The following is a 15,628-nucleotide window of genomic DNA, read 5'->3' as shown; positions in this document are numbered from 1 at the left end:
TTTTTTTTTCTTCTTCTTTATTTTTGCTTTTTGCGACGAACCGTAATCAGTTTGGATCGATTTTTAATTTATTTAATTTCTTTTTGGATTAAAACACGACACTTATCTTCTTGAATTACTAGGGATATTTTTCGAAGCAGGTTCTCGTGTTTATCAGACAACTTCAAGTCGTAAGAGGCATATATTTATAAGCAGGGTGCATTGGCGAGAAAGGGTTATTTTTCCGAAGTCGCTGGTTGAGGAGGACGTAATCATTAATTTCGACAGGTAAATATTATATCCTAAATTAAAAAAAATTAATTAGCGTGTTTTTCTTATCAGTCTAGAACAAATACAAAAACGTTTGTACTTTTTGGAATTTTGTACAATTCGTCGGTGTTTATTTACGTTTTTTTATACTAAAAAAACAATAGAATTTATCTACTGATAAACAAACAATATAAATTATTAAAAAAAAACAACAATAGAAATAGTAACAATAACATGATGTTGATTGTAAAATAATTGGAAATAATTGTCATACATAAAATTCTAAACAAATAGAAAATTACAAAATAAAAAAAAATTTCTTTTTTTAGTAGGCAGAATTTCGAACGATGGATTTATTATATGATAAAATAAAAGATTAATGATTACAAAGATTATGAATTTATTGTTATCGGAAATTAATTTTAAGATAAGGTTATTGACACTTGAAAGATTTTTCGCTCTCTATTATCGTTTTGCTCTCTTGCATCACATAAACTGTTTGTTTATAATTAATACACTGAGAATAATATATCGAATGATAGTTTAATAATTTCGTCATTTTTTTAGTGACTGCTTTCGAAAATGATGTTTTTAATTCGAAAAATACTTCTTCTCGAAATAATACTTATCATTTCTTGTGCGTTGGCTGAATATAAAAATCCTCTTGTTGTTATTACTTGGGATTATTTCGAGGCTACTGAAAAAGGTAAATAAAGGCAAAAAATTATTTATGTGTAAATGTATGAATTTTCAGTTGAAAAAAATTATTTTTAACGGTCTTTTTTTCTATCAGCTTGGCAGACAATATTTAGGGAAAAAAGAAGTTCTTTGGACACAATTGAGGAAAGTTGCACTTTATGTGAAAGTCTTCAATGTCGAACGACTGTTGGGTTTGGAGGCAGTCCTGATGAAAATGGTGAAACTACGTTGGATGCTCTTATCATGGATGGGTATAATTTTCATTTTAATAATAGTTTTCTATTTTTATTTTCACTTTAGTGTTTTTTTTATTTTAATATCAAGATTCTATTTTTTTTACTATTAGTTTTTTTATTTTTATTTAAATTATATTTATTTATAGAATAAATAAAATTCATAGAAGACCATATTTCTAGTCTTTTATTATTAATTTAGTACTAATATTCTATTTTTATTTTACTATTCGTTTTTTTATTATTACTGTTTTATAGTATTTTATTTTATAATTTTTTTATTAGTTATAGTATTTTATTTTTAATTTACTGTTAGTATTCTATTTTTATTTTCCTATTAGTATTCTATTTCTATTTTACAATTAATTTTTAAATATTTTAGTATAATATTAATACTACTTAAACTGAAATTTCTTTATAATTTATAAAAAATAAATTATAAATATTTTTTTGTAGAGTAAAAATGGACGTTGGTGGTGTGGGTTTACTCAGAAATGTCAAGAATGCAATTTCGGTGGCACGAAAAGTTTTGGAAAATACAGAACACTCACTTCTTGGTGGCGAACTCGCTCAAAATTTTGCCGTTGAAATGGGTTTTAAAAATGAATCTTTAGAAACGACGAAGTCCTTAAATGTCTGGCAAAAGTGGAGAAAAAATAACTGCCAGCCAAATTTTTGGAAGGTACAATTTTTATTCCTTTTTTTTTAATCGAAATTTTACACAATTTTTCGAATATTTTAATTGTACAGAAATTAATTTATTTATGTAATTTCTAATCTGAATTTAATTTGAAAAGAATTATTTAATTAAAATTTATAATTAAGAGAAAAATTTTTAAAAAGTTAAATGAGTTAAATGTTTAAAAGTTACAAATTTATAATTTTGGAAAATAATTCGTTTTGGAAAAAATCATTTGATTTGAATTTGTAATTTGGAAAAAAATCTAAAAAGAGAAACTAAGTTTAAATTCGTAATTTGAAGACAATAAAACAATAATTGACAATAAAAAGAATAATTTAGATTGGAAAATAATTTAAAATATCGAAAAAATAATTTAATCTAGAAAAAATAATTTATTTTAAATTTATAATTCGAAAAATAATTTAATAGAAAAAGAAGAGTTTAGTCTAAATTTATAATTCGGAAAATAATTTAATAGAAAAAGAAGAATTTAGTTAAAAATTATAATTTGGATAATAATTTGATAGAAAAAAAAGAATTTAGTTTAAATGTATAATTCAAAAAAATTATTTTCTATTTAGAATGTAAAGCCTAATCCTTCAAAGTCCTGTGGACCGTACACGCCAATAAAGGAAGATTTTCTAAGGGAGAAGACGGAAAATTTACCTGTTTGGAGTCAGGAAAATCATGACACAATTGGAGTTATTGCAATGGACACTAAAGGACACATAGCGGCAGGAACTTCCACGAATGGGGCAAAATACAAAATTCCAGGCCGAATTGGTGATTCACCGATCGCCGGAGCCGGTGCTTATGCAGACACAAATGTCGGTGCCGCCGCTGCAACTGGTGCTGGTGACATTATGATGCGCTTTTTACCCAGGTAAATTTTTTCTATTGCTTTTTTTTCCTTTTTTTTTCTTTCTGTTTCCTTTTTTTTATTCTTTTTGTTCCCTTTTCTTTTTTTGCTTTTCTTTTCTTTCCCTTATTTCTTTTCTTTTTTATTTCTTCTCTTTTCGTTTCTTCTTCTTTTTTTCCTTTCTTTTCCGTTTTTCAAATTAAAAACGTCTTATTTCTTTTTTAAAATTTTCAAAATTTTGCAATTAAATATAAATTTAATTGTTACATACGATGTTGTGTTAATTTTATTATTTACTAGTTATTATAACATTAATTATTCCGACAAAATATTATTAAATACCATCAAAACAATTTCATTCAAGTTTTTCAAATAATCGTGTTTCTTAATAATTGAAATTAAACAATTAAATTATTGAATTTTACGAAAATTATTAAAATCTTCTCAGAATTTTATTATACAATTTTCTAAAATAATTTAATTAATTTATGGAATTTTATTAAAATATAGAAAATAATTGAATTCTTTTGAAAAAAATTTTTTTAAAAATTAAGAGAAAAATTGAATTATTTCGTGAAATTTTATTGCAAATTATTGAATTTTTGCAAAGATTTTACTATTTAAAAAAATAATCAAATTGTGAAAGATTTATTAAAATTTTTAAAATTTTATTAAAAGTAATTGAATTTTTGCAGAGAATTTTACTATTTATAAAGAAAATTGAATTGTTTGGTAGGATTTTGAAAATTTAAATTACTTATAAAATTAATTATTAATTAAGTTTAATAATAAAATAATTAATGGAATCATTAATGAAATGAAAAATATAAATACATTTATAATTTATAAAGAAAAAGAGAAAAAAAAATTATTATATACGAAAGTAACAAAAAAAGTAGTAGAAAAAATACAGGTTTTCAAAATTTCTTTTAAAGTTTCCTTGCGGTGGAAGAAATGAGAAGGGGAGCAACACCGAAGGAAGCAGCAACGACTGCAGTTCAAAGAATAGCTGAATATTATCCTAAATTTTCCGGTGCAGTTATTGCTTTAGACAAGAATGGCAATTACGGAGCTGCATGCAATGGACTTGACAGTGAAGAATTTTCAAATGGTTTTCCATATTACGTTGTTAATACAAAATTAGGAAAACCAACATTAAAATACGAATCGTGTATTGATAGTAGTTTCTCTCCACTTGTCAATCAAATTTTATAGTATTTTTCCTAATTTTACACAAATAATTACATATTTTTTGTAAAGTTTTGATATAATTATATTTATTATATAATTGTCATGTTAATTAATAATTATAAAAATGTATTTTGTACATTAAAGGATAAAAAATTATTATTACTGAACTATTATATATTATTATTATTATTATTATTATTGCTTTTTTGTTTCTTAACTTTTTTATAATTTTTCTTTTCAAATATTTTCAATTTTAAAATTAATGTATTGAAAATCATCGAATTGTTACAAAGAATTTTATCAAAAAATTTGATAATAATAGAATTCCTTCAAAGAATTTTATTATTTAGGAAAATAACTGAATTCTCGCAAAGAATTTTATTAAAATTTTTTAAAATCCTAATTAAATTCTTTTGAAGAATTTCTTTGAATTTTTTTTAAACTAATAGTTTTTTTTAATAATTTTAATTGACAATTTTTAAAAGCAATTGAATTTTATGAAGCTAAGAATTTTATTAAAATTGAATTGAAAATAATTGAATTCTTGCGAAGAATTTTACTATTTATAAAAATAATTGAAATGTTTCGAAGAATTTATTAAAATTTTAGAAAATAATTGAAATTTATGGAAATATTTTTAAAGAGAAAGAAGGATTTATTTAAATTTTAGAAAATATAATTAAATTCTTTCAATTAAATAAAATTTTACATTTACTCATAATTTGAAATTCGTGGCATCCAATATGGCCGTTATATGACGTAGTTTTTTCATATGCGCGTGAACGTTGACTTTACAATAGTTCGATCATGGCTTTTTGTGCTTTTTATTAGTTGATTTTGCTTCTTAATTATTCTTATCTGCATGATAAATTTTTAATAAAGAAGTAAACCAGCAGTTTAACTGTGTATTTCAATAAATAGTTTCTTATTTTTTCAAGAGTATTATAAAGTCTTTCATTTCTAGAAATATTAAAAGGGCTAGTGATCAGACAACATGGGAGTCCCGAAGTTTTTTAGATACATAAGCGAAAGGTATCCTTGTTTAAGTGAAAAATTAAAGGAATACCAGGTAATTATGTTTCTTTTTATGAAAATTTATTAAATTATTGTTTCTTTGGTAAAAATTGGAAAAATTTCAAACGCTGTAAACATAACCTAATTTTCATTTTTTTTCGTATATGCACCATACAACAATTATTTTGGCTTTCTTTATTTGTAATCTATATAAAATTCTGGAAAAAGATCATTGAATTATTCTGATATAAATTTGTTTTGACAATTTTATCATCAATTTGTAATTCGCTGATTAAATGCGTTAAAAATACATTTTTTTCTTGTATGCCTATACAAACAATGCAAGATCATTTTAAGGTCGCTAAATATTTACATATGGTTTGACAATTGCTTAAAATTACACCATCATTAGCAATTTTATTTTTATGTTAAAGACGGGAGTTTAATTAAATTCTTTAGATATTGAAATTTTTTAAAATTAAGATGCATTTTTTAATTCTTTTTTTTAAATGTCAAAATATAGTTAAAATAAGGATAATTTTCGTTTCTTTTAGATACCAGAATTTGATAATTTATATTTAGACATGAATGGTATTATACATAATTGTTCGCATCCTAACGATGCAGATGTACAGTTTCGTATTTCCGAGGAAAATATTTTCAAGAATATATTTCATTATATTGAAATACTATTCAGAATGATTCAGCCACAAAAGGTATTTTTCATGGCTGTTGATGGCGTTGCTCCGAGAGCGAAAATAAATCAACAAAGAGGTCGAAGATTCAGATCGGCGAAGGAAGCGGAACTTGCTGAAAAGAAGGCCCAAGCAAAGGGCGTTGTTTTGCCAAATGAAGCAAGATTTGATTCAAATTGTATCACACCAGGCACACTCTTTATGGCGAAACTCACAAAACACTTGAAATACTTTATAACTTATAAAATATCCACAGACAAACTTTGGCAAAAGTGTAAAATTATTTTAAGTGGTTCAGAGGTATTTTGAAAAAAAAATAGATTCTTGTCTTTCACAGTATTCTTATTATTATTGTGCAAGTGTGAAATAAATTTTATTTTAATTTAGGTTCCCGGTGAAGGTGAACACAAAATCATGGACTATATTAGATACATGAAATCTGAACCGGATTATAATTCAAATACACGGCATTGTTTATATGGTCTTGATGCCGATCTTATTATGTTAGGTTTATGTACGCACGAGCCACATTTTTCTTTATTGCGTGAGGAGGTGCTTTTTGGAAAGAAGCAGAAGAAAATTTTAACACCGGAAGAAACGAATTTTTGTTTATTACATTTGTCGTTAATGAGAGAATATCTTGAACATGAATTCTCACCGTTAAAGGCAAAATTATCTTTTGAGTTTGATATTGAAAAAATAATTGATGACTGGGTATTGATGGGATTTTTGGTTGGGAACGATTTTATTCCAAATCTTCCAAATTTGCATATAGCTCATGGCGCACTGCCAATTTTATATAACGCATACATGGAAGTACTTCCCACCTTGGAAGGTTTGTTTATTTACAATTTTCCGTCGAGTTTATTTAATCCTTTTAATCTATTTTATTTTTCTGTTTAAAATTTTTTCATTGTCAATTGTGTTAACTGATTTGTTATTTTGTAATTTTTGTCTCCAGGCTATATTAACGAAGCAGGAACGCTAAATCTTGAACGATTTGAAAAATTTATGGAAAGACTTAGTCAGTTTGACGTTGAACAGTTTGAAGAAGTTTATGCTGATTTGAAGTATTTTGAAGCTAAAACAGGTAGAAGACCTAATGAAACAGAGCGACTTAATTTAAGAAATGAAGAGGATTTCGAAGATTTTGGAGCAGTTGCTTCGAAACCAATAAGCAAAGATTTAGCAAACTTAATCAAAGCGACTGAAGATTCAGTAAGTTTTCGTTTATTTTCTATATTTACACTCCTGTTTTCTTTTTAATTTTTATTAAAAGTACTGGAAAAAATTAAATTTTTAGAATTCATAAAAAAATTCTCAATTTTTGTGTCTTTTTTTTTGTTTGCCTCATAAACTATGAAATTACCACGAAACCTTCAATTTTTCTTTATTTCTGACAATAATTTCTAATTAAAATAACTTCATTCATAAATAGATGAATTTCAAAGGGTATTAATTTGAAATTTTATAAAACTTCAATTTTTAATTAATTTAATTAGAAATTTTAAAGAACTTAGATTTTTGGAAAATTGTAATATTTCAAATTCTTCTGAAATTAGTTAAATTTTTTAATAATATATGTATCTAATTAATTATTAAAAATAATGGATTTATAGAAGAATTTTAGTTCAAAAGTTTAAAAAAAATCCTCGTAAAAATATCAATTATCTTTATTAATAATGAAAATTCTTCTCCGAAATTCAATTATTTTCAAAAAATTTAATAATAATTTCTAGACAAAATTTCAATTATTTTCAAAAATTTTCCTCAATTCAATGATTTTCAATACCAACTATTTGAATAAAATTTTCCAAAAGAATTCAATTATTTAAAACAAATTTTTGTAAAATTCTACGAAAACATTTAATTATTTTCATAAATAATAAAAATATTCCAGAAATTCAATTATTTACAAATTTGTTATAAATTTCTTCGTAATAATTACATTATTTTCATAAACTATACATTTTTTTACAGAGATTCAATTGTTTTCGTAAATAATAAAATTCTTTTTAGCAATACAATTATTTTTTATAAATAATAAAATTCCTCACAGAATTTCAATTATTTTTAATTCAATTTTTTAAATAAAATTTTGAAAAAGAATTCCATTTTTTTCATAATTCGTTATAAAATTTTTCAAACTAATTCATTTATTTTCTAAAATTGAAATAAATCCTTCGAAACAATTCAATTATTTTTATAAATAGTAAAACTTTTTTGCGGAAATTCAACTATTTTCTAAACAATTTTAATTGAATTCCTCGAAAGAATTCAGTTTTTAAAAAAATTTGTAATACCTTTCGAATAGATTAAATTATTTTCTAAACTTTTAATAAATCCTTTAATTCAATTATTTTTAATCCAATTTAAATAAAATTACACGAAAGAATTTAATTATTTTCAAAAATTTCCATAAAATTCAATTTCCACAAGAATTTAAAATTCTCTAAAAATAATTCAATTATTCTCAAAATATTTTTAAAAAAATCTATATAAATCTTAAATTACTTTCAATGCAATTTTTTAAATATATTCGTCAAAAAATTCAATTATATTTTTAAATAGTAAAATTCTTGGCAAAAATTCAAATATTTTTAAACAAATTTCACGATAGAATTCAATTTTTTTCTTAATTCGTTATAAAATTTTCCAAACGAATTCAATTATTTTCTAAAATTTTAAGAAATCCTTCGAAACAATTCAAATATTTTTCTAAATAGTAAAACTTTTTGCAGGAATTAAATTATTTTCAAAACAATTTTTATTGAATTCCTCGAAAGAATTCAATTTTTAAAATAATTTGTAATACATTTCTAATAAATTCAATTATTTTCTGAACTTTTAATAAATCCTTCAAAACAATTCAATTATATTTTTAAATAGTAAAATTCTTTGCAAAAGTTCAATTATTTTTAAAAAAATTTCACGAAAAAATTCAATTTTTTTCTTAATTCGTTATAAAAAAATATCAATAGAATTAAATTATTTTCTAAAATTTTAATAAAATTCAATAATTAAATGTTTAATTTCATTTATTAGCAAACACGATTATTTTAAAAAGTTGAAAGAAATTGTTCATAAAATTTAACTATTTTCAAAATTTTTAATTAAAATTATCAAAGAAACTCTATTATTTAAAAAAAAATTTAAAGAAATTCTTCAAAAATAATTTAATTAGAATTTTCAATAATTTTAACAAAATTCTCCACGAGAATTCAATGATTTTCCTAAATAATAAAATTCTTCGAAGGAATTCTATTATTATTAAATTTTTTGATAAAATTCTTTGCAACAATTTGATGATTCTCAATACATTAATTTTAAAATTGAAAATATTTCAAAGGAAAAATTATTAAAAAACTTACGAAACAAAAAAGCAAACTCGGTCGTGTTTAATTATTATTAAATATGAAGAAATTGATCACTTCTCGGAGTGCTCGATATCTTCATGTTTTATAATAAATATTCTTAAATTTTTTACTTCTGTTTTTTACTTCTGTTTTCATTAAAATATATACTTTTTTCAACAGTTATTATTAGGTTCTTCTGATGATGAAGAGATTTTGGATGACGATTCAGACAGTGAAATTTATAAATTAGAGTTCGCTCAACACAAAAGAGATTATTATATGAAGAAAATGGATTATGACAATGTTGACGAGTAAATATACAAATTCTTCTATTACTTTTTTTTAACATTTTATTTATTTATTTCTTTTTAATAATAATTTCCTCTGCGTCATAAAATTTGATTATTATCAAATTTTTATTTTACTCTCGTTTACAGACAAGTTTTACGATCACAAGCAGAAGGTTATGTTCGTGCAATTCAGTGGAATTTGCACTATTATTACAATGGTTGTTGTAGTTGGTCGTGGTACTATCCACATCATTATGCGCCGTATATTTCCGATATAAAAGACTTTAAGGATTTTAAATTAGAGTTCGATATGGGAGTACCTTTCTTTCCGTTTCAACAATTATTGGCTGTATTGCCAGCTGCCAGCAGGGAACTACTACCAAAAGCATTTCAAAGTCTATTAACTCAAACAGAATCGCCGATCATTGATTATTATCCCCTTGATTTTAAAACCGATTTAAATGGCAAAAAACAAGAATGGGAAGCTGTCGTTCTAATTCCATTTATTGACGAAAAACATTTAATTAATGGTTTGTAATGATTTTTTTTAACTCGATTTTGAAATTTATTTATTTGGTTTTTAATTTAATTAATCAAAATTTTAGCAATGACGCCTTATGATTCGCAATTGTCAAATGAGGAAAGGAGAAGAAACACTCATGGTCCAATGTGCATTTTCACTTACACTGAAGAAGACATGGGAGAGTATTCAGTACCTGAATATTTTCCCACAATAAATAGTCATGCAAATTGCAAACTCGTTAATCGAGAAGAAATTTTAGTTCCTGAGGATAAACTTGTTAAAGGACTCTATCCGGGAGTTAAATTAAGTGTTTATTTCTCTGGATTTCCCACTTTGCAACACATTGCACACACTGCTTCTCTTCAAAAAGCCAAGGTATTTGTTTTTTAAATTTCAAAACATAATTGAAAATAAATGAAAATTAAATTAGATTTTTTAAATTAAGATAATTTATGTGTTTTAATTATAATTTAAATTATTCATTACCATTATTATCGAATTGTAAAAGAATTTTTCTACTCAAAAATGATTATTATATTTTAAAAATTGTATTTTTTAAGGTGAAAGTTTTCGAGCAGCCGTCTCGTGGTGAAAACATGATTTTGAAAATCGCGTCAAAAGCAAAACCTGATTTGGATAAAGTCGCAAGTGAAATATTGGGTAAATCGATTTTCGTCGGTTGGCCAAACTTAACGGAGGCCTTGGTTATTGGTATTTCGGACGATAAATGGAAAATTCAGTGTGATCCGCAGGCGAATCAAAATAATTCGATAAAAGAGCCAGTCGAAGGACCATTTGTTACACAAAGAATACTTCAGCAGAAAGCTATTATTGAACAGTAATTCTACTTCATTAATTCTTTTTACTTATAGTTATTTTGGATCTATATTTATTATTTTTCTCTTTTTATTTATTTTTGATTATTTTAATTTATTTATTTTATTTATTTGAATTTCTGTATTTTTTTAGTCACAAAGTCCGTATGGGAATTGATATTGAAAACATCGATATTTTGGTACACGCTCGTCCTATCGTTGGACGGAAATACATTTTTGGATCTCAGGGAAAATTGACATTGGAAAAAGAATGGAGTGATTTTGAATCATCGTACGCTTATCAGGTTACATTAAAGGATATAAATGTTCATGACAAAAGTTTTGTTCAGTATTCAAGCGTCACCGAAGTTTTCAAGCCGAAAAGCACTTGTTTCATGTTGGGACATCCACATTACGGAGCTATGGGCGAGGTAAGTAAATTATTAATACAATTATTAATGAAAAAAAAATTGTTCATCATTTGGACTAGAAAATAATGGATTATATTAAAAATATTTGAATTTAGGTGAATGATCCTGGTGTGGATATAAAAACAGGACGAGTTAAAGTTGCAATGAGAATTTTCACCCAACCGAACTTTGATGACGTTAAACAGAAGCAAAGGGAAACGAGATTATTGTTTATGCATGGCAGTAAAGCTGCTCAACATTTGGGTATTGGCAGTCATCTTTTGAGTAAAATAACGGGCACTATTTTCGTAATGCCAGGCTCAATTGAACAGAATTTGGGAGGTGTGAGACAGAACGTTGGACTGAATCTGAAATTCAACAAAAGAAACGAAGAAGTATGTGTATTTAGTATTTATTTTTGCATTTTCTTCTAAATTTATATTTTATTAATTACTAGCAAAAGTTATACAAATTACAAAATTTTTTGTACTTTTTGATGAACTTTTATTTGATATTAAGATTTCTGAATTTATATTTTCTTATTTTTTCGCATCTTTTTTACTTTTTGTTACTAAGATCTTTAAATTTATATTTTATCAATTTTTATTTATATTTTCTCTAAAGGTACCGGGATTTACGAGAAAAGAAAATGGACAGTGGCTGTATAGTACAAAGGCTCTTGAGCTTTTAAAAAATTACATTGCAAATTTTCCCGTCTTATTTGAAAATTTGGGAAGAAACGCTGGAAGTGAAATGTACTTTGCTAACGAACTTTTCGGAAAAGAGTACGTATTACTTTGATTATTATTATTATTTTTTTAAAAAAGTTCTTAAATAAAATTTCCATCTTATTTTCATTATCAAATGGAGCGGTTTTGAAAAATAATTGTCGTGTATAATTTTAGGACTGATATGTTGGAAAAAGCAGTTGCTTGGGTAAAGGAGCAACAGGAGAGTTTAAATATCGAAAGCCGAGCATGCGGCACCGAGAGTTTAGATTCAGAAATTGTTTTGAGCATTGAAAACAAAATAGATTCGTGTCTCGAAACAATTGAGAATTCATACAAAACAGTATTTATGCAAGTAAAACCACACTTGCTGTTCAAACCGAGTTTAAATTCTGGACATTTTGCACCCGATGGCAAAGCCTATCATAAAGTTTTTGACAGGATAATTACAGTTCGCGAGAGTTTTACAGTCCCGCTTGGTTATAAGGGTACAATTGTTGGTGTTCACAAAGGAGAAAATTTGATGAGCAACACGTATGAGACAGTATTCGACAAACCTTTCGTTGGCAAGTGAAATTTAATTTTTATCTTTTATAAAAAAAACTCTATAAACATTTCTTTTAAATGGAAAATTAAATTACTGATAAAATTTATTAAAATCTATCTATTTAAGAATATTTATTTTTCTCAAATGTTTTAAAAATTGTGATATTATGTTTCATTTGCAGGAGGAATTGTTATTCATGGATGTTCAAAGAATCGTGGATATAGATTATCAGCGAGAGATTTTATAAATCTTTCATATGGAAGGAGAGTTGAATTGGGTAAATCGGGAAAAAGTGATGCACCACCAGTTGAATCGTGGCGATCGAATATTTCATTAACACCAACACGTGAAAATACGAGTGCTTTCGTAACATTCAATTACAATCAATTTCCACCAGCGGGCTTTGCAAAGCACGGTGAAACGAAATTTCCATTCTCACGAACCATGCCGCCAATGCAGAATAAACCTAATGTTGTTGGTGGTGAATTTAAAGCACAGCAAATACCATTCAGCAGTATGCCACCCCAAGATGTGAGAATGATGAATAAGAAACCTTCACAACCAATTCAGAACAAACCGCAACAACAAAATAGTGTTAAGGATCCGTCAGAATTCCAAGCACTTTGGAATGGAATGTTACAGGTATTTAATTCGATAATTTTCATTTAAATAATATTTTTCTATTTTGATAATACGATAACAGGCTTTGCACTCATTTACTAAAAATCTACTATTTACTACTTTTTTTACGTTATGCTACTATTTGGGTACTTTTTTATATTTCAGCCACTAAAAGCTACTACTACTTCTTGAAAATTCAATTATTTAAAAAAAATTTTAATAAAATCGTTCTCAAGAATTTAATTATGTTCAAAAATAACAAAATTTTTCACAGAAATTTTGGTCGTCAAATTTAATTTTTCGATAGCTACTTTTTCACTACTTTTCTTAGTTTGAAAGCTACTTTTGATAATTTTTTAAAATTAAATTATCGAGTGCGAAGTGTACGATAATTAATTTCTCTATTTCTAATTTTGAATTGCAGAGAAATAATCTACCACAAGAACCGTCACTTCCAATGCCTAATTTACCAAAACCACCTGCAGAGGGAAATAAAAATTCGGTACGTAATAACAATCTTTTTATTATCGTGTTGTTTTATAATTATTCTAACAAATCTTTGTTATATTCACATAATAAGCAGCAATTGGAAATGCAAAATTGGGTAATTAAAACAATTTTGTAAATAGTAATTTAAAACCACAGTTGATTTCTTTTAATTATTCTTGTTCAATTTTGGTATAAAATCTATAAAAATCGTTTTATTTTCAATTTCTTTTTTTTCAGAAAAAGACATTTTTTTTTATTTTTTATTCTTATGTTTGTTTGTTTAAAGTATTGCATGTTTTCTTTCTTTTTTTCGTAATTGTCGAAAATTTTGTGCTATTGTTTTGTAATTATTTGAAAGTGAATTCCTTGACTAACAATTTCAAAATAATATTTTGGTTATTGTATTAGAAAAAATTAACAAATTTACTAAAATCGTAGCCTCAAGATCCTAGTGCATTTTTGAAGGCAATGCTGAAAATTTCCGACGAAAGTACAAAAAGCAGCACTACGCCTTCATTGCCCGCAGAGCCGACAACAACAAACAAACCTTTTACGTTTCCGCAACCACCAAACGCACCCAACACATCAGAAGCTCCGCCGTTGGTACAACGGTTATTTGATGTATGTCACCAAACTCTTTGCGATCCCAAAAAACCAATTTCCTTCTTTTTTAATTCAAAAAAGAATCTTTCTCTCGATTCTAAACAAAATTCGTTTTAAACTAATTTATTTCTTTTTTTTTCATTGAAGTTCTTCCTAATCTCCTAAATTTTTATTGTAGAATGTCTTTTCTATATTTATAATTCTTGACTTTCAAATTTTTTTTTTTTAATAAAAAAATAAATGTTCTTTTTCAGCGTGCACGAGAAAATGAGAAGAAACGCGAAGGAAAGTTTTACAGTTCTCAATTACTTTCATATTTCCAACAAAATTGTAAAGGACTGCCTCATTATACATTCATAACTAATGATCAGAAAAATCTAGTCTGTGCGCAAATTTTCCTACCCGACAGGAGAATATTTGGTGGTGACTTTTGTCCTACTTATCCCGAAGCAACTGAAAATGCCGCCAAGAAAGTTTATAAGGTAGGAGAATTTTTGGAAACCACTGACTTTTACAAACACTTTATTTTTGAAGAGAATTTTTAAAGAAAATTTAAAAATTTAAATTTTTAGTTTGAGAATTTCTCAAACTAAAGTTACAAATTTTTTATTATACAAAAAGTACATTGAATAAAATTCTAAAATTCATAATATAATTATATAATTTTGTTTATTATTTATAGGAATTGCAGTTGGATAAAGTGCAGAACACTAGAATTTTGGCTCCACCACCACAACAATGGTATAACACAAGATTTCCAATGAACAATAATGTTCGACCACCATTACCACCGCCAATTCATCAAATGAATCATCAACCAATGAGAAATCCTCCACCACTACCATTTTATTCTCCGATTCCCTGTGGAAATACGCGACCATTAAATCCTCCACAATGGCCTAAAGTTAAAGAATATAGAAAAAATACACCTTTCGTTCCTTTGCAAGCACAAAAGCAAAATAGAAATATTAATAAACCGGCGAACGAGAAATTCCAAAAGGAGTCTTTTAAAGAACCATCGGAGAAAAAGAGTAATCATAATCTAAAAGAAAATACTCAGAAGGTAAAAATTAGAAAAAACTTCTAAATTTTTATTATTTACTTTTACACAAAAAAAAATGAATTTAATTTATTTATCAAATGAAATATTCACTTTATTTTTAATGGAATTTACAGAAACCAAAGGAAGAAAAGACACCTCACGTTAAAGTTGAAGACAAAAAGAATGTTGCAAATAATTCACAAAAAACGCAAAAATCAGGAAATCAGAGAAAGTCACGTATTGCTGCAAATTTTAGTTCGGCAGCTCTATCTAATGGAGGAAACAAACAATAAAAAATTTGTTTTCATCATCAGGAAATGTAAAACATAAAACTACATAGAACTTAATGATATTAAGCGTAAAGGACGTATATTTTATTACTGAAATCAATTTTTCATATCTTTAAAGAAAACAAGAACTGATTTGACGTAAATTTTTTTGAAATGCGCTGTACTTAGATTTTTTTTCCCGCCATCCGTTTTTTCAATCATTTTTACGACAATTTAAATTGTTTTTTAAATTTTTTCGATTTTAAAAGAAATCATGAAAAAAAATTTGTTATTGTTTTTAGAAATCATAAAT

The 15,628-nt window shown here is 25.6% G+C and overlaps 2 protein-coding genes across 4 annotated transcripts; both read left to right on the top strand.

Annotated features, from left to right (window-relative positions):
• The first annotated feature begins 127 nt into the window (after positions 1-127).
• LOC122507940 (N(4)-(Beta-N-acetylglucosaminyl)-L-asparaginase-like) lies at positions 128-4,020 on the top strand. Its single transcript, XM_043620966.1, has 6 exons — positions 128-267; positions 817-955; positions 1,043-1,199; positions 1,638-1,863; positions 2,445-2,746; positions 3,658-4,020. The coding sequence occupies exons 2-6, from the start codon at positions 832-834 to the stop codon at positions 3,935-3,937; spliced, it is 1,089 nt and encodes a 362-aa protein (XP_043476901.1). The 5' UTR covers positions 128-267; positions 817-831; the 3' UTR covers positions 3,938-4,020.
• A 663-nt stretch (positions 4,021-4,683) lies between these two features.
• Positions 4,684-15,582, top strand: LOC122507915 (5'-3' exoribonuclease 1). Of its 3 annotated transcripts, XM_043620926.1 has the most exons (19): positions 4,684-4,982; positions 5,482-5,922; positions 6,010-6,457; positions 6,584-6,840; positions 9,159-9,289; positions 9,416-9,798; positions 9,874-10,166; positions 10,352-10,629; positions 10,761-11,037; positions 11,133-11,411; positions 11,641-11,801; positions 11,922-12,310; positions 12,473-12,933; positions 13,337-13,414; positions 13,496-13,516; positions 13,840-14,022; positions 14,259-14,486; positions 14,687-15,067; positions 15,181-15,582. In XM_043620926.1, the coding sequence occupies exons 1-19, from the start codon at positions 4,908-4,910 to the stop codon at positions 15,337-15,339; spliced, it is 4,923 nt and encodes a 1,640-aa protein (XP_043476861.1). In that variant the 5' UTR covers positions 4,684-4,907; the 3' UTR covers positions 15,340-15,582. The 3 variants fall into 3 exon arrangements, with proteins under 3 accessions (XP_043476861.1, XP_043476868.1, XP_043476876.1); XM_043620933.1 differs by lacking the exon at positions 13,496-13,516; XM_043620941.1 differs by lacking the exons at positions 13,496-13,516; positions 13,840-14,022 and having other exon boundaries at positions 4,685-4,982.
• The last annotated feature ends 46 nt before the right edge of the window (positions 15,583-15,628 follow it).

This window comes from Leptopilina heterotoma, unplaced genomic scaffold, assembly GCF_015476425.1.
Source record: "Leptopilina heterotoma isolate Lh14 unplaced genomic scaffold, ASM1547642v1 Lhet_114, whole genome shotgun sequence".
Taxonomy (NCBI): domain Eukaryota; kingdom Metazoa; phylum Arthropoda; class Insecta; order Hymenoptera; family Figitidae; genus Leptopilina; species Leptopilina heterotoma.
Note: the sequence above shows the minus strand (reverse complement) of the source record. Positions and strands in the feature narration are given on the sequence as shown.